This window comes from Giraffa tippelskirchi, chromosome 12, assembly GCF_054371585.1.
Source record: "Giraffa tippelskirchi isolate mGirTip1 chromosome 12, T2T-mGirTip1v1.2.pri, whole genome shotgun sequence".
Taxonomy (NCBI): Eukaryota; Metazoa; Chordata; class Mammalia; order Artiodactyla; family Giraffidae; genus Giraffa; species Giraffa tippelskirchi.
The window spans coordinates 24,225,765-24,248,959 of NC_137286.1; the positions used below are offsets into that span (position 1 = coordinate 24,225,765).

A 23,195-nucleotide genomic window follows, 5' to 3' on the forward strand; every position below is an offset into this window, starting at 1 on the left:
ATAGAGTAAACCTGAAAAGCATTATCAACCAATTTGAAACAATTAAGATTTATACAATTTTCACACAATAGTAGGATACAAGTTCCCATAGACTATAAACTAGGAGACCCTGAACATATCCAGAGACCTACGACCAGGGGCAGAAGTTTCATGGTCTAAAAGTATTGAAATCATACCAAGTCTGTTCTCTTATTACTGTGGAATTATGTTAGAGATCAATATTGAAAGATATTTGAAAATAACCCACACATTTTCAAATGCAGTGTGGCATTTACCAGGAGAGATCTTTGACTATGATCACTTTAACATGATATAATTTGATAGAAACTGAAACAGCTTCTAAATCTCTTCTAATCCTGGATGTTCAAGGTTGTACTTTTTAATATTTTGTTTCCCTTCTTAGAGCAAGGTGCCTTAATTCTAAACCAGAGGAGCTCCAGAAACATTCTTCTCCTATTTATGTTTTCATGGAGGACTCTTTTCATTCACCTCTCATAGGTGACACGTCACTCAGGGAAACTTTCAGTGAGCCTATCCAACGTGGTCCCCATCAGCCACTCCCTAACATTACCTTGCTTTACTCTTTGCCTAAAATAGTGTGGCCTTGTGGTAAGTGCAGGGGATGTAGAGGCAGACTGCCAGAGTTAAAACCCCAGCCTTGTCCCTCCCAGTGTGTGACCCTGGGTGTGTACTTAACCTCTCGAGGCTTAGTTTCTTCATCTGTAAAATGGAAACAATGAAAATACTTTCTTCTTGGACAGTCGCAAAGACATACAAACTGTCTCACACTCAGCATACCGTGGTGAGCACAAATGTTAGCTACTGTTTTAGCCTTCATTGCTCTCTGAAACCACTTTATTTATCTACTTATTATAGTCTTTTTCCTTGCTGCTTGTTAGCAGTTAGCAGGGAGTTTTTGTTGTTCAGTGCTGAGTTTAGGATCTCAGATAGGCTCCACAAATATATTTATATATTTGTCGAAATAATGAATGAATATTCTATCAGTATTTAAGAAATTTCAGATCCTGTAGCAAAACAGGTTGCCTGAGCTGCCCAAACGACAGGACAGACCAACAGAACCCAAGCCACTTAGTCTCTTGCCTGGACTGAAACTCAAACTATTTCTCTATGTTGTTATTATTTTTACCATACCTCCCACTTTGTGGCAAAGCTAAGATGCTGCAAAGTTTTATAATCTCTAGTTTGTTGTATGAAAGTAAGAATAATTTTCTGTTGGTTTTTCAAACAATTAAGTTATCTAATGATACTGAATTATACTAGATATTGCTTTTTCAAACTACACCTCACCCCTTCCACCCTTCTTTCCATCTGGGATATGCCTGCTACAAGCCTGTACAAACTGGGAAAGATGAAGAATTGACACGGAGAAAAGTTGGAATACCAATAATGCATCTTTCTAGCATTAACATGACAATAATCGCTACATCTAATAGTTTGAACCTATAGAATTTCAAACTGGCTGAGACTACACAGTTTACAACTAATAAATGTATAGTGTTTCAGTGAGGCAGGAAAGTACAAAATTGGTATCAGATAGTCTGTTTTCTGTCCTCCAACTTACCCCTTTATCACAGGACCACAAATTGCTCTGTAGGTGGAGCTAATGCACCTGGTACTGCCCAGGTACCTCCCTCTCCCTTGCCTCGATCCCTGTGAAAAATTAAGGGTGTTCCCAATGTGCCCTTTGCGCTGTGGGACAGCCCATCCAAAGACTGTCCCTAGAAAGACCTGCTTTGCCACTTCTTTATTCTTTTAGAGAAGAATTAATATCAAAGAAAATGTCTGCTTCCGACTTTTCTGTAGCTGCTCCTGTCCTGATGACTTATACAAGGTTTTCAAAGCCTGATGAGAATGATTGTTACTATCCCTGGCAAGGCTAGAACACGGACCCACAAGAACTGGGCTACCAGAAGCTCTAGACTCTCCAATGGAAGACGTCATGCTGGCGACAGCCACAGTGCATTCCATTTGTTTGCCCTCCTCATATAATAAATACTGTCTGAGAGATTGGTTAGCGTGTTGTAAAATTGATAAGATTCAGGTTGCCAAAGGCATTTCATGAATTTCATGGGTCTTAATTTATGTTGCTATGGTAACTGAAATGTTGGAATTTCCCAAGATTAGAGCTTTTACATTCTTAACTTTAGAATGGTAAAATAATGTAGATTATGACTCTGGACTTGGTCTTTGCTCTTGCGTGAAACATGTTTTCTGTATGTGGAGGGAGTGTTCTATCTATGCTAAGGTATGAATGAACGTTCAGCCACTGTAATTTCAAAGTTAGGATATCTGACATCCAACCTGATTTTCTTGCCTACATGTATGAATCTTGGTGGCCAAGATGTTTTCTTTCAAATGGACAGTCTTTCTCTAAAGAGAAAGAGGGGATTGGAACGGGGAAGTGGGAGACGTAGAATTTTTATAGTAGTAGTTCTAGAATAGTCATCTTAAGGACTGATGTGAATTTGGCTCACTTTCTCCATCAAAGTGAATTTCTAGCATGTGCTGAAGCACTTGATGCATTATTAACATGTGTTTTAAGAAAAGACACTGTTGAAGCATTTAGTGAGCCAGCACTGTCTGAAGTGAGAACGTGAGATATAATGAGTCCCCTGCCTTGAGAAAGGAAGATAACTAAGAACCCTATGTACTGCTCAAAATCACATGCATTGATCATGTGGACCCAAAGCAGCTGGGACATGCAATGCAAATGACCTAGGATGGACCCGAGGCAGGAGTCTCACCCCTGCTGGAACCCAGCTTACCTTATATCCTGAAGATTTGATGTGCACGCCGCGTTTGGTCAGAGTAGATTTCATTCGGATGAAAAAGGAACGCTCAAGGGTGTTGTCAGTGGTGAGCAGACTGGGGCTGGTTGATTCCACTGAAGAATATAAAAATACATACACATGATTTAGATCTCTACACAGCCCCTTTCAGCTACTGCTCAGGTGCAGTCATTGAGTTCACTAAAAATAAATGACTGATGGGTGCTAAGAGCGTAGTAATCAATTTATCTCATTTAGAAAATGTTTACTTTGCAGAAAATAAAAAAGAAAAATTAATGTATCCCAAGGAACTCCATTCTGGTTTCGAGCAAGAGCTTTTCAGGTCTTTTTAGGTTTTAGCAGCTCTCCAAGTGGGGTCTGATAGTAATTGTAGCATATCATGAGGCTTGGCTGGTGCACACGGAGACAACAGTCATGAAAAAGAAGGACCCCAGAGATTTATGGGATCAACCAAGACTCAAGTGGAGATGCTTCTGATCAGAGTCAGGGTGACTTGCTTTTTGTTCTCCCTGCAAATCCCTTCTTGGATCAGTTGCCTGCTGGGGAGTTCTGAGCACCATGACACCACCAGGATTGGGGCAGCTATACCCTGGCCAATGTCCTTGCCCTTCTGAGTTGCTTTCCCTCATTATGGGGAATGAGAGGCCTGCAGTCTTCTCAACCGACTGGAGATAGAGGGCCGAGAAAGGGCTATACGGATAAAAACAAAAACGACTCCCAAGACCAGCTTGTGCTTGCTGTCACTAGTGGCAGCTCATCCCCAGCCCAGAATAGAAAACATCCTCCGTGTTTCTACCTCTTTGCTTCTGAGAAAATCATAGTTTCTTCTCTTAAGACAGCTACTCTTTCCCTTTCAATGTATTTAAGATTAAGCAGAGTATGTTTTGACTTATAAAACTTAAAATGGTAGTTTTCATTCTTGCTGATCTAAAACCACCTTTATGCAGCTCAGGAGGCAATGCAAATCTATTTTCTTTAGAAATAAGCTTCTATGGTATTTTATGCATTTAAGTATTTTCCTGAAAAGAAATTAACTTGGGGGTTTTAAAGCCTAAAAAGACTCTAATTTTACTCTTCTAAAATAGTACTTTAAAGTTTTTCTTCTTATTCTAAAGTTAAAAAAAAATTTCAACAACAAAACATTTTGAGCAGCTCTACCTGAACACTAATTTTCTCTAGGATGAAGGTCAAGAAATATGTGTAATAAAGAGATTTAAGAATTAAGTAGGTGAGAAAATAGCTATTAAAAAACAAAGAAAAAATAGGCAAAACAAGCTTTTCAATTTTAAATTATGAAACATATTCCATGTATTTCTAAGGGGAAGAAACATCTATTTTTTTATGTTAAATTTGACGCTCTGATGAAAGAAGAGTGAGATAATAAGAGAAACATTGCTGTTTGTGGTTGGGGGCTTGTATCATTCTTGTCTTCACCTGACTATATTTTCCTGTATTTATGGCATTTCTATTTTGGGGTGATGGAACCAGTGACAAGTGTCCCTTCTTATGTGTCTCTCTCAAGATTTTCTTCTTTTTTTTTGTCTTAGCACGGATCTGATGTCATTTTAAATGTACAGCTTTTTATCACTCGAGGGAAAAGCAGAGCCATGTTATATTTAGTACTTTCATTTCTTCTGATTAAATATGAATTACTATGAAATTTTTCTCATCATCTAACACGCCATAATACGCCAACAGCTTTTTAATACACTATATAAGCACAAACTTCTGCTCTAAGAGTTTAATTTGCCCCTCTAATCCAATCACATCAACCTTATTTCTCTTATCAGAGATTCCCATTTTGAATTAAATGAGCTCATTAGTTTTAATCAAAAGCAGAGAGATCAAAACTTAAACGTAAATGCTTTAGATCAGAACTGTCAGTCAGCCGTGCAGTTCTATTTTACTAAAACACAAGATCAGAGACCCTTAGAACCAATTTTTCTCATAAGGGATGCCAAGAGCTTGAAGATGCTATATTCCCCCCCACCCCTTTTTTTTCCTTCCTCCCAAGGACAGACTATACATTTAAGGTTAGACTTAATTTATAGCAGTTTTTCATCCTGGTGGAAATGGAAAAGTATGCCAATCTACTAGGGTCCCTTTCACATTCATTGGCCCTGGTCCTCAGAGACTTGAACTAACGTGAAGCCATCAGAATCCATATCACAAACTCAGCTTTAAGAATTCAGCTCTGTTCAGTGAGTTATGTTTGCAACAGCCGAGGAAAAATGCAACTTCCCAGAAAAGTGAGCTGTGTTTTAGGGCTGAGGTCCAAGAAACTCTGACCCAGGAAGGAAGGAAGGAACCATGTAACTATAGAAAGGTGAATAATTCAGGCATCATTAGAAATTGTTATCATTTTCAGTACATGGAACTTTCACAGGTAAACACTTAGTGGATACTTTAGAGACCCCAGCAAGGGTGGTTCCCCTTAGGGGACAAAATGGGAGAGACAAGCTCTATATGAGCTGTGGAGGTGAACACTGCATCCTGCTCTGGCTGGGTAGTGAATACAGCACTCCCCCACGCCATGGGTTAGATCGCCAATCTATACAGGAGCAGAAGGAAATGGCAACTCACTTGCCTGGATTCTTGCCTGGAGAATCCCCATGGACAGAGGAGCCTGGTGGGCTACACCCCATGGGGTTGCAAAGAGTTGGACATGACTGAGCGACTGAGAATATACAGGAGCAGCCTTCATTAAAACCAGGACAACTGGTGTGAGAGGAATTCTGAGGTCAGATTTTGCCCCAGTGAAATCTAGATTGAAAATCAAAATAATAACTGCTCCTTAAGCTTTATTTCAAGACCATGAGGGTATGGTGCGAAGGGCGGTGAGGGAGAAGGAGAGAAGACAACTTAGAACAGAGTTTAATTTCTGATAAAGATTTCTGCTTTAACATGGCTTTCTGAGGACAGGGGCGGAAGTAACCTGCCACACTGGCCCTTTCAGAGGCCACCTAACAAACTAATCCCCAGTGCACACGTACCATGGCCACGTGACCTCAAGGGCTGGCAAATATGCTCTGGTTATCTCAGCTCTGACAGGGATGCCTCTCATGTAAAGAGACGTAATCTGCATGTGACAGACAAGAGCAGCAGTTTTAGAAGAGAAGCTTTCTAAGGGTCTCAGGTGAAAAGCATGGGTTTTGATGAACGTTTTACTGGGAGAGAACCAAGGGAGCATGGCCTTGGTGACATGTAACATGACTGTAGCATGGAATAGAGAAAGGATATTTGTGTGTGTGTGTGTATTTCAGGTGGATATGAAGAGAGGACAATGTAATGAGAAAAGTATCCTTAAGACTCGTGCTCTGTAAAGACTATGGAACCAATCTATGTTAAAAGAAAGCATTTGAGAGTGCTTTCCAGGTATCACAGGCTTTTCTGTCAACTTTTTGAGACAGGCCAGGATTGCTACATGATCTGATAAAAAAAGAAAAATTGGGATTCAGAGAAGTTATATCTGCTGCCTGAGACAAAGGAGAAATTGATGGGTAAAACTGGATTAAGTGGTCAAAGCCCAGATATGGTCAGTTGTGACCTATGAATTATAAACAAGGAACTAGAAAAGAAAACAAGACCCACACAGATGAAATCTAGATATAGACTCTCTATTGCTGAATCTCAAGGGCCTCAACTTTTAAATAAATCTAAATGATCTCAGCTCTTGAAATGTCAATTTTTGCATATTTTGTGAAATTTACAGAACAATTTATAGCAAAAGTTGTAATAATTTTTACGTTGGCAAATGCCACCATAATGTGAAAGCATATCTGTGTTATTCCCCCTCTGTTGATGATTTCCTAACTGGTACTGTAGTTACTGCTTCCTTATGAAGAGGCAGGAAACAGTGGCGAGGAGGGTAGGGAAGGAGATGGCTGGGAGCCATCCTGTTCTCTCTGACCAATCCGAGGTCCAGGTGTATGTTGAGCACTTTTGGGACTCTCCTTGGGGTTCCTGCAAGAGGATGAGGCCAAAGTATAAAGACAGCCTTTCTTTTTAGCATACTTCAAATGTTTGCTGTGCAATACTAGTGTCAGAGCCCTCAACTGCTATGAAATCATGATGGAAGTGAGAAAGAAAAGCTATGTTTTGAGACAACTCTGTTATTCCTTGCTGTTGCTGCTAAGTCGCTTCAGTCGTGTCCGACTCTGTGCGACCCCATAAATGGCAGCCCACCAGGCTCCGCCGTCCCTGGGATTCTCCAGGCAAGAACACTGGAGTGGGTTGCCATTTCCTTCTCCAATGCATGAAAGGGAAAAGTGAAAGTGAAGCCGCTCAGTCATGTCCGACTCTTAGCGACCCCATGGACTGCAGCCTACCAGGCTCCTCCTTCCATGGGATTTTCCAGGCAAGAGTACTGGAGTGGGGTGCCATTGCCTTCTCCGTGTTATTCCTTAAGTGTGAGCAAAGTATTTTTCCTTTTAAAGGAGAAGTGGAATTGGACTAAGTTGTTAAGATACGAAGTTAAATATACTCTTCCCCCACTTCACTGCTTAATTGAATCTTTCCTTTTTGAGATGTTCTGTGCAAAGTGCAAACAACCAAAATGACCTTCACAAGACTAGGGAAGAGATGTTGGGCCATTTCACAGTTCTCTTGATAAAGTCAAACTTTCATTGGCGTGTGCTGTTAACTTTGTTAGATACTATGTATGACTTGGTCATAACAGGCAGCATGGCTTCCTTGTTGCTGCCTCATTCACCTTAAAAGAAATGTAGTACTTTAGGACTTTAGAATGTGACAAGTTATTTCTTTTCTTGCAAAAGGTTCCCTGCACTTCCTCTGCCACTTGGAAATTAGGTTTGATCACATGGCTTTCTGTGGCCAAAAGAATACAAACAAAAGTCATGTATTGCTTTCAGGTGGAATTTCCTAGAAGAGCTGGTCACAAGGTCCTACTTTCTCTTTCTCACTGCTGTGTTGACTATCAGCGTTTCAGATGGTGGCTGCTCCACTGACGTAGGTCGTGGAACGAGGACAACAGGGGGCAGAACGTTTAGTCCATCTTCACAGAAATAAATCTTTTGTTGTAATTTGGGGATTGCTTTTTATTGCAGCTTAATTTAGCCCATACTGACTGATGAAAATATCAAATCTTTATCATTATATAAAAATACATGTTGTCCAAGTCTCCCAGATAGTCAGTGGCGGAGCATATAGACATGACCTGTTTGTCTGACTCCAAAGTTTTTGATGTGTCCAATATACTGTTCTTACATTTATTTGTATCCTCATTTTATCTCTTATGCTAGGGCAGCAGGGTGGAGACAGGTCTAACTTTGATTCTCTGTAGCACATAGGGAAAAAAAAAAATATATATATATATAATTTACATATATTTAATATATTCAATAACTAATATTCATTAAATATTGACATTAATCTAATAAGATCTTCCAAACTTAGTAGTAGGGCTTCCCTGTTGATTCAGACAGTAGAGAATCTGCCTGCAATGTGGGAGACCTGGGTTCGATCCCTGGGTCGGGAAGATCCCCTGGAGGAGGAAATGGCAACCCACCCCAGTATTCTTACCTGGAGAATCCCATGGACAGAGGAGCCGGCCAGGCTACAGTCCACGGTGTTGCAAAGAGTCAGACACGACTAAGTGACTAACACTTTCAACTTAGTAGTAGGTCAGTGGTAAAAATAGTATGTCAACAGTAAAAATAAATCTTTTCTCACAGAAATTGTCCCCATGAGATTTTATGTTTATTTAGGATGACAACTGTGGTAATTTAAAACTGCTACAAATTCTTTAATACTCCTTCAGAAAGATGGAGCCTGCTTCGTCTCCCTTTGACTGTGGGCTAGACTTGGTGACTTACTTCAGATAAACAGCATGTGGCAGACTTGGTGACGTATGGCTTGGTCATGACAGGCAGCATGGCTTCCCTGTTGCTGCCTCATTCACTCTAATGGAAACCAGCTGCCATGCTGTGAGGACACTTGAGCAGTCCTATGGGGAGATCAGTGTAGAGAGGAACCGAGGCATCCTCCTCGCAGTCACGTGAGTGAGCTTAGATGTGGGCCTTCCTCCCCAGTCAAGTCTTCAGACGACTGTGCTCTGACTGACATCTCCATGAGCTTGAACTACTCAGACAAGCTGTTACTGGATTCTTGATCTATAGAAACTATGTGAGATATCTTTGCTTTAAAAAAAAAAAAGGTCTGTAAGTATTTGGGGTGATTTGTTATGCAAGGATAGATAATATAATGCCCACGTGGAACCTTTTTTTGGAAGAATCATGACCTTGTTTTGATATGGACAACAAGCACATGGGTAACACTCATGTGATTTTGCAAAGGGATGCATTGCCCAGAGTACATGGTGAATTCACATGTGTAAGGAAAGCTACCTGTAGTGCTGATTTTTATAAGTGGGCTCTATGTTTTCAAAGCTAAATGCTCAACTGATTTTTTTTTTTTAATGTGCAGTTTGCAAAAGGTGCTATCAACAGTGTCAAATGCAAGACTGTGACATCTTGAAAGACAGGCTTGACATCTTGCTTATATCTAGTTGTATCCATTCCCTGCCCTTCTGCAGCCCCCTTGCTCCCCCCAAGTACCTAGGATTACATTTTACGTAAACAGACACTCAGTTTGCATGTTGAATAAAGTAACATTCTGATGCTTTCTTTTAGGAAGAATTAGTCACTTTGCCCCTGCCCTTCATTCTCTCACACAGAACATCTTGTCCCAAGAAGCCTTTATTAATTTATTTTTTTGTGGAGAGAGAATCATTATGTCCTCTTCTTGTATTCATCTCTAAGGAGGCATTTTCTGCTAAGTGTTATTCTGAGAGTCATGGACCAGTGGGTTTGGTAGTCAAAAAAGGATTGGCCTGATTTTGCCTTGAATTAGAAAAAACTTTGTTCTCTGTCTTTGGAGAGTTGGTCTCCACCCCACTGGCCCGTCCTCTACCATGCGCCAGGGCAATTTTGAAGGGGATGGTGGGCCTCTGTAGACTACACATAGATGCTCAGCCACTGGTGGGGAGGCAATGCCCACTATTTCCTGGGGACCCAGGCTGTACCAGCTTTTGGACATCAGGCAAATGTAATTGCAGTTGCCACCCTCTGGCTCAGCCATCAGCTCTCTCAGCTTCAGTGCTTGCTTGGGAGTAGGATGGAAAAGCCGTATTTATTGAAGTCTCATTAGGGCTGGTTCCTGCTCCCACTCAGTTGTGAGTCTTTAGCTTTGTTTAGAAACTTAAGAATCATTAACTGAAACTCTAGAGCATAGCTGTGAAAATAATTGTGGCTCAATAATGATGCAATAAACTTCTTTCAAAGTAACGTTAAAAATAATCCTCCAAAAAAAGAAGAAGAAGAGGAAAACAATAATAATCTGCGAACCCATGCCACCTGTCAGCATGAGCTCCCCGGCAGTATCTGCCTGCCTGGGATGAGAATCGGAATGCATGAGGTTGGCGTTCAGACTTCCTGCGCCTGGCAGGGGTTACTACTTGGGGAGGCTGTCCCCCGAGGGAGAGGAGCGCGTTCAGCTGCCGCCTGCTGCTCCACAGTTGGTGTTTGGATGATACCACTCCGGGGAAATACACACAGTGTCAGAGTCAAGCTGCTACCAGTGGGTGTTTCTGTACACAACTACTAAGCATCAGGAAAGTTCAAGGGGGAAAACTGGGTATTGTAAAGATAGCCTTTGAGAGTATATGACATCCGGCGTGACCCGTACGGCAGCAGGCTGTGTGCTCTAAAGCACCTGCCATCTGAATACTGCAGGCGACGGTTTTAAATCTTCCTGGAGACTCCCTATAAATGTTGCCACTTGAGGGATCCATTCTGGGAGAAAAATATAGCACGTCCTCCCGGGATGCCTCTTGGATTCCATTACCAGTATTGCGTATGGGATCGAGTGTGGCAATGCTTTTATCACGACTATAAAGTGGTTACGAGCCAATTCCTCATATAAAACATACTCAGTAATGTTGAGGCTTTTTTCCCCCCTTTTCTGTTTCCTTCTTTTATTTCCTTCCTTTCTTTCCTTCCTTCTTCTTCTTCTTTTTTTTTAATGACAAACACGATGTCAGACAAAGGGCATCAGGACTTGGTCTTTGTAGTACAAAACAAAATAACAATACATAAACACCTTTGTGAAGGCAGCTTGAAACCCCATGTTTTCTATTAAAAAGTCATGTTCAATCTTCACTGTTGATAGAAACGAATAGCTAACACAGAGAACATTGTATATCAGAAAGGTCAATAGTTATTATGAGCTACAAATATATTTTTTTCCATCCTTCAGGCTGTTTAGCGCGTATCACAGCATGAGCAGCTGTCTTCTTTAATGCTTTTAAAATTAGAATCCCAAAGAGGAAGAAAAAATTATGGTTGCAATGATTGCTCTTTGCTTTTGTAAGTTTACTTTAATATACTATTTCATATACATGAATCTTCTGTGCAGCCTATCCATGGGGCAGTAACCAGTTGCCAGTATCGAGTTGAACTGCCATGTTTATTTTCTTAGCATTCTGGCCAAATCTCCATCTCAGGCACAGATGTTGTCGACATACCATATTTTCAAAAGGAGTCATATAGAGGAGTCTGGTTATAGAGACACTTGCAAATACACACATATGCATTCTGCCTTTTCATTGCTTTAAAGCTCTGTGACTAACTACAACAATGCCATGTGATGAGAAACAGTTATGCAGCACTGGGTGAAAAATCAGGCAGTGATTCAAACCACGGATGCACAAAGTGTCACTCTCCACTGGTAGGCATGTGGACTGAGAGGGCACCTTACAGGTTGTTAAAGGTTGATCTTTTGCCTGTGCCTAGAACTCCTGGCCCTTACTAGGCATATAGCCCTAAAGACAATGAGTATTTTAAATAGCACATACTGGATATTATAGCTCGCTCAGTCTTTGTTCAGTTATTTACAGTAAATACGTAATGAGGATCTATAATGAGCTGGGATAGTTTATAACAATGTTTTCATTTGGGAAGAGGGGAAAATATATAATAGTTTCTGGTAGTAATTAATGCGGTATAAAGAAGAGTGATGCAGGGTAAGGCGCTGGCGAGTGATGAGAACCACCTTTTGGTTGTGTGGTCACAGGAAACTAAGTCACGTGGATATTGGGGTAAATGCACCACACCTCTGGGCTGATGATTTGAGTTGCAACTTCATCACTAAATAGCTTTACAGAAAACTATTATTTGGATAGTTATGCACCAGTGCTGATAAAATTCTAGAAATGTTACCTTTGGACCTACAAAATTAAAATAAGTGATATGCTAAGGATGAGAATTTAACCTGTAGGAAACTAAGGGAGGTGTTACTAAGAACTGGGCAGAGAGTCGAGCCTCCCAGATGAACATATTGGCATTGTCATTTCTTTGGGGATCTCTAGAGAGAGCAGCTTCAGTAGAAAAGTGGGATAAAGGTTGAGTAAATATATGATATACTTCTCTTTGGTGAATATTGGTGATGAAAATAAAGAGATCTGAGTATGTTTATTGATTGAGAGGACTGAGTTTAAAGTTGTCTGTATTAGAAATGCTAATTGAAGAATTTAAATCCTAAGGGATGTTGCATCAGTAACAGAAAAAGAGAGGTGAGCCTCTGAAATGGGGGGAAGAAAAAAAGGATGTGAGTTGGGGGGGCAGGGAGAGAGGGGAGGGAGAGAGAGGGAAAGGTGATGAGAACAGGGTTGAACAACTTAATAGAGTAAAGGTCGTTTGTGGAGATAAAGGAAGTGTGAGAAGGAGAGGATTTTGAGAGTTTTAAAAAAAAAAGCTGTGGGGTAGCCTATGGGGCAGCCCATGTGGGCAAAGCAAGTAGGATCAATAGAAAATAAGTAATAAGATTACACAGTAGTTAGAAGTTGCATGGCTCAAATTTAAGCACACTGGTTTTCTAGGGGGCCCCGATGATAATGGCTTTGTAGTTTTTCTAGGCCATGCTCAACAGTGGGCTTTTGCCAGAGATGGAAGCAGACACAATGGGAATGAAAGAAGGACGACAGAGAGGACTCCAGAGGGTTAAGAGACAAACCTGTGAGGAGGAGTGATGAAATGGGGAACAGGAGAGAACGAGGGGGAAGGGATGGTGCTATGGGTGAGGCAGCCAGTAAAGGGCACTTTGTTTCCAGAATGATTTGTGAGAATGCTGTTTGTTGCTTTTAAACAAGTTCATGTTCTATATCTCTATTTTTCCTATGTTCATAGAAAATCTGGAAGATAATGCATAAGTATAAATAAGAAAAAAAAAATGCAGTTACCTTATCACCCAGCAACTATTAACACTAATATGTTTTGTTGTCCCTAATTTACTATTTATTTATATATTTATTTCAAAATTAGTATCATACCTGAGTATCTCCCACATTTTTTAATGTTAAAAGTCATAGCTCACTCTGTGATAATAGCTGGGCTTTTATTAGACACTGGGGAATAAAAGGATGTTTGGGCTCCAGTGGTCTTGGCTGTAAGGCAGCTTTAAAATTAAGTAATGATAGTATCTGCATGTTTCCATATCAGTATATCACTTTCAAACACTATTTTTCCTGACTATGTAATATTCCATTGCATGGTGATGAATTTCTTAGAAATTAGTCTTCCTTCAACTTTCTTATCATGTCTTTGGGTGGATTTCTAGAAAAAGTATTACTGTGTCAAAGAGCATACGTTTTTTTTTTTAAAGCTAATATGTATGATTTGTTTTTCAGAAAAGTTGTAGTGTGTATCAGTTTATATGTTTATCAGCAATGTTTGTGGAGAAGGTGATGGCAACCCACTCCAGTATTCTTGCCTAGAGAATCCCATGGACAGAGGAGCCTGGAGGGCTACAGTCCATGGGGTCGCAAAAGAGTCGGACATGACTGAGCAACTTAGCACACAGCAATGTTTGATGTTCATATTAATTGCCATCTTAATATATTTGTTATTTGATAAAAAGTATTAAATTAGAAGATATCCTAAAAAGCATTATGTAAAAACATCTCATGTGTTTAATTTGCATTTTTATTTCTAATGATATTGAATAATGTTTTAATACTTACTGGCCATTTGAATTTTTTTTTAGTGATTCATGTATTTATGTCCTCTATTTTCCACTTGAGTTTTATTCTTTATCTTATCAATTTTATATATATATAAAATTTTATATATATATATGTGTGTGTGTGTGTGTATCTGTCTCTGTGTGTGTGTGTGTACCCATACACATATAGGGTTTCCCAGGTGGCTCTATGGTAAAGAATCCACCTGTGAATGGAGAAGACATAGGTTCAATCCCTGGATCGGGATGATCCCCTGGAGAAGGAAATGGCAACCTGTTCTAGTATTTTTGCCTGGGAAATCCCATGGACAGAGAAACCTGTCTGGCTATAGTCCATGGGGTTGCAAAAGAGTTGGACACAACTTAGTGACTAGTCAACTAGTCACTAGTGTCCAACTCTTTTGCGACTATATATATATGATATAATATATATATATATTAAGGATACTATCTCTGCCACATTTCTTGTAAATATTCCCCCATTTTTTACCTTTTACTTCTTTTTATGGTGTTCATTGATACAAAAATGTTTTTAAATTTTATATAGAGAAGTCTATACATTTTTCCCTTTGTAACTTTTGTTGCTCTCATGCCTTAGAAAGCTTTTCCTCTATTTTTTCTAACAGATACTTGGCATTTTAAAAATGAAGCATGGTTAAAGGTCAAGGAATGGCTGTGCCAATAGATGGCTAAAGGTAAGTCAGGAAATGAGTTTCTTGAGCTTGGGCAGTCAAGGAGATGTGTGTGGAACTGTTACCCCTCCTGGAAACTCGGATGCTGGCATCTGTGGCCTCCTAGTGGAGATGGCTGGACAGACCTCAGAGCACGAGCCTTCTCCACTGAGGTCAGTCAGTGAAAGGTGTGGGCATCACCGATGGAGAGCAGCACTGAGAACAGGTAAGGAATGCTGGGTTTTTTTTTTTTTTGTTGTTGTTGTTTGTTTGTCTTAATGTGCTGATATTGGGGGAAATAGTGGGGAAGTGGCAGTGGGTGCGCCGGGTGATAACCACTGCTCTTTCACGTTGGGAGAGTCAGAAGCAGAGGAATGAATCACAGCCTCTGTTCAGAGCGAGTTCTGAGTAGTGGGCTTCAAGGAAGAAATGCTTCAGTAAAAGTGAATAGGCAAAAGTGGGATTCGTGGAAAAGATGGTGGCAATTGATGTTTGTTCCTAATGAAGGTTCTCAGATAAAAATACAGGACACCTTGCAAAATGTGAATTTTAGATAAACAATGACTGTTTTTTTTGGTGCTTGGCAAAGAATCCACCTGCCAATTCAGGATGTGGGTTCGATCCCTGGGTTGGGAAGATCCCCTGGAGGAGGGAATGGCAACCTACTCCAGTATTCTTGCCTGGAGAATCCCCATGGACAGAGGAACCTGGTGGATTACAGCCCATGGGGTCCCAAAGATTTGGACGCAACTGAGCATAGCACAGCACAAATATTGCATGTACATGTCAAATTCAACTGGGAATCCTGTATTTTTATGTGTTAACTCTGGCATCCCTGCTCATGGAAGAATGAGGACTCTATGTGGCACTGAGGAAAGGGTTGGTGTGAGAGTCACCTGCTTAGCAGGAAACAAGATGGAGGCATTCAGGAAACTGGCTTGGGACACATATGTCTGGTGCAGAAAAAGTTCAGAATGGCTGGAACTTTCTCACTGGAGAGTGTTAGAGAAGCAAGCAATAACTGAAAATCTAAGTGAATACCAGTGTGATGGTATGGCTTTTAAAATTTGCCTCCTCAGTTATGGGGTCCAGCACGATGACCAATTTTTATTTTCCCATGTGAACGTGTGTGTTCTGGGGATAGAGCCTGGTTGACAGGTCTCTGCAAATGTCTCATGAGTCAGTGTCTTCTGCTAATTTATTATTTTTTATCATACAGGAATTTGACAAGGCAGCTAGAATTTGTTGATTTTATTATGGCTCTATTTCAGCACATCTTGAAGTGGTTATTTTTCAAAATGTTTTCAGTCTGAAGTACTGTATTAAATCCATCATCGATAAAGAATTGAGGTTTATTTATTGGAGACTATTCTAAGTAACATTATTTATACTTTACAATAATTTAGAGGAGCCAGAAATAGGAGATAACCTGATAATTATCTATATCTGTTATTTTGCTAATGAATATCTATTTTTGACATCTTCAGTTAAGCAAAGTTTCCCTTCTCTTATGATCACAGCATGTTTCAATGACCACTGCTCCATCTCAGGACCCAAACAAAGTCCTCTAATCCCCTGGCAGAAGTAACCCTGCTTTGCTCCCAGGAAGACAGGGCTCTATCCTTATGGTCTTGGTCAGCTAAGATACATGTAGGCATCACAGTGAATGTACAGGCATCATTTCCATATCTGAGCTTGACGATAAGTCATTTGTATATTATTTTCAAGGCTACGCACAGTCTTCCCAAGTGGTGGCGATAAAAAAAAAGCAGTCATTTTCTAATGATTCTATTTATAATGTTCGCAATTAGCTCTGCTGTAGAATTACCCTTTTCAAGTTGAAAATATAAAAGCTATTTATTGCTAAGGGTGATGGTGAAATTGGGTGGAAGTAGCCTTTTCTCAAACTGAGTGCAAAGCGAATGTGTTGATACTACTTAACTGCCCTCTTCCCGGCTTCGCATATAACTGTCTAATGATGTGTGTGGCATCTTTAACATCAACACTTTAGCACTGTATCAGATGGCATCTGAGTCTAAATGGTAGATACTATAATGCCAAATGGTTGTTTTAAAGATTGGCACCACATATTTCTTGTTAACTGGAAGCAGAACACTCGGCCTGCATTCGTCGTCATTGGTTTGCGGCTCACCCGTATCATGGCAGGGACCCCGGGTATTTACGGATGCCTGTGCTCTAGGTCTTCAACTACGTGAACTTACATGAGAATGAATCTATCTATAACAGTAGGCTGTCCTTTGCCCACTTTGCTATTTTATTATTGCATTGATTTCTAATAAACTCCATCTGCATGTCATAGCAAACACCCTCTTCCAACAACACATATACATGGGCATCACCAGATGGTCAACACCGAAATCAGATTGCTTATATCCTTTGCAGCTAAAGATGGAGAAGCTCTATACAGTCAGCAAAAACAAGACCAGGAGCTGACTGTGGCTCAGATCATGAACTCCTTATTGCCAAATTCAGACTTAAATTGAAGAAAGTAGGGAAAACCACTAGACCATTCAGGAACGCTCTAAATCAAATCCTTTATGATTATACAATGGAAGTGACAAATAGATTCAAGGGATTAGATCTGATAGACAGACTGCCTAAAGAACTATGGACGGAGGTTCGTGACATTGTACAGGAGGTAGTGATCACAACCATTCCCAAGAAAAAGAAATGCAAAAAGGCAAAATGGTTGTCTGATGAGGCCTTACAAATAGCTGAGAAAAGAAGAGAAGCTAAAGGCAAAGGAGAAAAGGAAAGATACACCCATTTGAATGCAGAGTTCCAAAGAATATCAAGGAGAGATAAGAGAGCCTTCCTCAGCGATCAATGCAAAGAAATAGAGGAAAACAATAGAAGAGACAGACTAGAGATCTCTTCAAGAAAGTTAGAGATATCAAGGGAACATTTCAATCAAAGATGAGCACAATAAAGGACAGATACGGCATGGACCTAGCAGAAGCAGAAGAGGTGGCAAGATACACAGAAGAACTATACAAAAAAGATCTTCATGACCAGATAACCATGATAGTATGATCACCCACCTAGAGCCAGACATCCTGGAATGTGAAGTCAAGTGGGCCTTAGGAAGCATCACTATGAACAAAGCTAGTGGAGGTGATGGAATTCCAGTTGAGCTATTTCAAATCCTAAAAGTTGATGCTGTGAAAGTGCTGCACTCAATATGTCAGCAAATCTGGAGAATTCCGCAGTGCCCACAGGACTGGAAAAGGTCAGTTTTCATTTTAATCCCAAAGAAAGGCAATGGCAAAGAATGTTCAAACTACTGCACAATTGCACTCATCTCACATGCAGGCAAAGTAATTCTCCAAATTCTCCAAGCCAGGCTTCAACAGTACATGAACCGTGAACTTCCAGATGTTCAAGCTGAATTTAAAAAAGGCAGAGCAACCAGAGATCAAGTTGCCAACATCTGCTGGATCGTTGAAGAAGCAAGAGAGTTCCAGAAAAACATTTACTTCTGCTTTATTGACTATGCCAAAGCTTTGACTGTGTGGATCACAACAAGCTGTGGAAAATTCTGAAAGAGATGGGAATACCAGACCACCTGACCTGCCTCCTGAAAAATCTGTATGCAGGTCAAGAAGCAATAGTTAGAAATGGACATGGAACAACAGACTGGCTCCAAATTGGGAAAGGAGTACGTCAAGGCTGTATATGGTCACCCTGCTTATTTAACTTATATGCAGAGTACATCATGAGAAACGCTGGGCTGGATGAAGCCCAAGCCGAAATCAAGATTGCCGGGAGAAATATCAGTAACCTCAGATACACAGATGACACCACCCTTATGACAAATAGCAAAGAAGAACTAAGAGCTACTTGATGAAAGTGAAAGAGGAGAGTGAAAAAGTTGGCTTAAAGCTCAACATTCAAAAAATGAAGATCATGGCATCCAGTCCCATCACTTCACGGCAAATAGATGGGGAAACAGTGGAAACAGTGAGAGACTTAATATTTTGGGGCTCCAAAATCACTGCAGATGGTGACTGAAGCCCTGAAATTAAAAGACACTTGCTCCTTTGAAGAAAGCTATGGCCAACCTAGACAGCATATTAAACAGCAGAGACATTACTTTACCAACAAAGGTCCATCTAGTCAAGGCTATGGTTTTTCCAGTGGTCATGTATGGATGTGAGAGTTGGACCATAAAGAAGGCTGAGCACCAAAGAATTGAGGCTTTTGAACTGTGGTGTTGGAGAAGACTCTTGAGAGTCCCTTGGACTGCAAGGAGATCCAACCAGTCCATCCTAAAGGAAATCAGTCCTGAATATTCATTGGAAGGACAGATGCTGAAGCTGAAACTCCAATAGTTTGGCCACCTGATGCGAAGAACCGACTCATTGGAAAAACCCTGTTGCCGGGAAAGACTGAAGGCAGGAGGAAAAGGGGACGACAGAGGATGAGATGGTTGGATGGCATCAACAACATGTTGGGCATGAGTTTGAGTAAGCTCTGGGAGTTGGTGATGAACAGGGAAGCCTGGCGTGCTGCAGTCCATTGGGTCTCAAAGAGTCGGACATGACTGAGTGACTGAACTAAACTGCATGTCATTAGCAAAGTTCTTGGTGTTTTTTTTTAACCACTTGAGAACCTGCATTTTAGAAATGACATAGAGATTCAAATCATAAACCTGGGGAAAATGCCCCTCTTGTGATGCTTATTGTCATATGTGACTCAGAGATAGGATTTGCATTCTTTAGTTTCTGCCTGAATCACTTTAGGTACAAGCAAACCAAATACAGCCAAATCAGTTTCCTTGGAATAGCAAATGATTTCTACATAAACCACTTGTGATCAAGCATTCCTTTTTTTCTGCAGAGAAGCTTTAGAATATTTTCCACTCATTGTCCAAATAATGCACAGGTATTGTAATGACTGCCTGGTATTAACTGTTTACATGGGAGATAATATTGCCTTTACTTTCTTCTAATAAGTGTTGTATATTATACTTTTGGTGCTAAAATCCTGGGATATTCTTTAAATTATAAACATCTAATATACTTGACAGCTTAGCTTACACCAAAAATGGGAACTAAATTTTATAAAACCAGTCTAGAAAGGTCTTTATTCTGAAAGCTATGTCTTGCCCTTCAAAGTTTTTGTTTTTGTTGACACTAATAACCAACATCTACAATCCTTTCTCTAAAAGTGGAATGCCTCTCCCCAACCAGGTAAAATAGCAGTGTGTATGGAAGTAATTTAGGGGAGGACAGAAGGAGTCTTAAAGGGGAAACAAGGGCAAAGAAGAAATGATCTTTCTGCCAAGAGAATTAGTTTACTTTAGAAAAAATATTCTCTTACACAATTAAAAGTCTGACATTTTAGGTGATGCCTATTAGTCTGAAAACAACAACCCTTGCTATTTTGACAATTATTTTCTTTTCTCTTTTTGGCTTGTTGGAGAAGAAAGAAAGCATTTAGATACATGCAGAACATGTAAGTAATCTCAGTAAGATGACATTCTTGGGATTTTCCATATTTATATATTTTTTCCTACATTGTATTTTCACTACCCAAGAGCCCGGGCTGTTATTTTTTTCCCAAAGTCTGAAGATCACCCCATGGATTAACAAATGATTGAGGATTCTCTCTTAAAAGACTCTTTAAAAAACTGTCAGAATCAGCCTGAGACAAAGATTTATTATGAACTATTTAAAGGGCTTAATATATGTATCCCCAATGAGCCCTTGGAGCAAACTAAAAAGGAAGAGTGGAATTCTCAAAGAATAGGACAAATCTCCAATGCCCCACTTTCTTCACACCGTGATTACTGTTTACTCAAAGGATAAAATGCCTAACCTGTCACACAAAGTCTTCAGAAGCCACAGGCCTGCTGATGTACAGTAAAAACAAAACAATGAAGACGGACAGTCATGTGCTTGAGAAAGGCAGCTGTAATTTACTTCCTAACCTGTTCGCTAACACACTAATGTGGCTACATCTTGTCGCCAGGGCTGATCCCTGACCTACACAGCAATCAAACAACTACCCGAGTGTCTGCTGTCACAGAAGCTGGGACTGTCACCTTAATTATACGTTTCTGGATAACAAACCCTCCCTTAATGAGCAACTTTTCTCCACCGTGCATCCCCGCTCACCCCTTCTGTCCTTGAAAAGGCCCATTGTAGATCACTGTGGTTGGAATTTGTGAAGCATATTCGTAAGTAGTCTTCCTAACAGGTAATAAATACTACCTGAGCACGCTGTTTGCTTTATGAGAACGCCAAGATATAATTAAAATTATAGGCTTGCACTCATGGGAGGCTCTGGAGAAGAATCACTCAAGACCGAAGGGAAACTTTTCAGTGAACTTAGAACCATGCTTTTCTCTTTTCATATCTGTAATATAATAATAATTTTTATTGTCAAGACTATTTTATTTTCTTTGGGATTTATATTTGGTAATGAGATTCCCCCCTTCCATAGTCCCCTCTTAATTGTACTAGTGTTCCTTCTTCTAGACATGAGATTTCTTTATTTTCCTTTCATTTTAACATCCCCCAATTATGCTCTGATCTGCTGACAATGCTCTAACAGGTAACACAAGCACATAGGAGGGTCTTACAGGGAGGTTTTGTAGATAGTCATCCCTGGGATCCACAGGGGATTGGTTGGAGGAGCCCCTCCTCCTCCTCCAGGGAACACCACACCCAGGGATGCTGAAGCCAGGGATACTAAAGTCCCTTATATAAAATGTCAGAGTACGGTCGGCCCTTGGTATCCAAGGTTTCCCTCCATGGTTGGTTGAAACCATGGCTGTGGAACCTGCAGATACGGAGGGCTGACTCTACTTGGAGGAGAGGTAGTGCCTCTCTATGGCAAGAGGACCTTTAGTATCGAGAACAAACAGCCAAAACAATCTTAAATATAAAGATTTACTTCCCTATGTCACTAGCTCAGTGCTAGGTTGAGACTGGTCCATCAGTGAGGCTAATGGCATAGATTGTTGACTCAGTGCAGAAAGAGAAAGGACCTGGAGACCAGATTTGTTGGTTCTACTTTGATTTTATTTTACTCTCTTCAATACTTTGATTCTTTTTCTTTTCCCTTCAGATGGGTAGATAAGCTTTCTCTGTAAAACAGCTTTAGTAATGTTTGATAAGATACACAGTAGGATGTGTAGTATTTAGAGAACTCAATTGCAGTCACTTTAAATTGCCACGTACAGTGGAATACATAGACCAATCCATGTAAATCATATCACTTGGCCCATGACGAGCCCTCAGTAAATGTCAGCTTTCATGGTTGTAGTTGGTATTGCTGACATCTCTGCAGGCTGGTTCCAACGTCTGTGTTTAGGATTATTGGGTGGATCAAGGAACAGGAATGGACAGAAATGCTCAGTAGTCCCCCAGGTCCCAGAGCAGGGGATCCTGAACTGGAATCACAACAGTGGTGCCCTTGGGCAGGATGACGCCACAACATGGAGAGCAGCAGGGCCACGGGGGAGTGGGGCTATGCCTTGGACGGAAGCTTGAGTTCTAGGTTTGACTTAGCAACCAAATAGCTCTATAGTCTTAAGTCGGTCATGTATCTCTCCTCCATCTACATCTTATACCTCTGAAGTTTGCAGTGTTACAACAGGAGGCTGCTAGGAGAATCACATAAATCCACATGAAGGAAAAGCTTGATTAATGTTAAGTTAAATTTGAGCAGCTAACATCGTTGTGTACTTGTGAGGTATCTGGTGCCGAAATCCCACATCAAATGTGAATCTGACTAATATCAGAAAGAAAGCAAAGTACCTCTATACATGTTACTATTTTGTCCTCAAAATTCATGTATTCACCAACATTTCCGGTTGTGCTATTATCATTAACATGACTTTGGGTAAAAGATTTCTAGGGTGATAAATTTCTGAAATGGATAGGTATCATGAACCTGACTGCGAGATGGTAAGAAAGTTTTACAGTCACTGGTTTTACTAGAAAGTGCTACAGAATAAATGTGAACAGGAGAAAATGCAAATGCAAAAGAGGAGAGGAGAGAATTAAACAGGGAATAAAAATGAGGAGGAAGAAAGATGGAGGGTAGTAAGAAAGCAACTGGAGACAGAGGGCTGAAAAGATGAATGCAAAGGACTCAGGGAATGAGAAAAACACAAATTACACAGACAAGCAACAGTAAAAGATACAAAACAGGAACTTTGCAATATTGAGGGAAAGAAAGGGAGAAAAGAGTGGAAGGAAAAGGAATGCTATTCTTACAACTCAAAGCTGCTTTGAGTTTGCAAACCAGCTGCTGGCTCTCTGCTTCATGTGCTAATGACCTGTGCTTTCCCCAGGCCTAAAAAACTGAAGAAGCATGAATTAACTCATATTTGGAGTTTTTAAAAAATAAATATAATCATTATAAAAGCAGGTAGCCCAACATTTGCAACATTATAATTTTAAATCCACATGTTGGGTGAGAGGCTAGATTTTCTTAATAGCCATTTTATTTTGTGCATTGCCGGTCTGAGGTACAGGGAATTAGGATTAATGCCAGGTGATTTACATACACATTTAATTTAGTTGTCACAACACTCTTTGAGATATAAGCTCTTTTATTTTTCCCATTTTAAGGAGGATCCATTGTCTGTGACCATGCACGCTAAAGTACCCAAGGCTGCTTATATAGCATGGCTTAAACTAAATCT

The 23,195-nt window shown here is 40.3% G+C and overlaps 1 protein-coding gene and 1 long non-coding RNA gene across 6 annotated transcripts in view; one reads left to right on the top strand and one right to left on the bottom strand.

Moving 5' to 3' along the window:
• Positions 1-17,279, top strand: part of LOC145528856 (uncharacterized) — a 176,222-nt gene extending 158,943 nt beyond the window's left edge. The window contains exon 3 of the long non-coding RNA XR_014070741.1: positions 14,471-17,279. This is a non-coding gene — a long non-coding RNA (uncharacterized LOC145528856). The remainder of the gene's footprint in view (positions 1-14,470) is intronic.
• The window catches only part of NPAS3 (neuronal PAS domain protein 3), a 925,755-nt gene that overhangs the window by 66,296 nt on the left and 836,264 nt on the right, over positions 1-23,195 (bottom strand). For all 5 annotated transcript variants that reach the window (XM_081547992.1, XM_081547994.1, XM_081547996.1 and 2 more), the window contains one exon: positions 2,787-2,905. In XM_081547992.1, the coding sequence (XP_081404118.1) occupies positions 2,787-2,905 (119 nt within the window). The remainder of the gene's footprint in view (positions 1-2,786; positions 2,906-23,195) is intronic.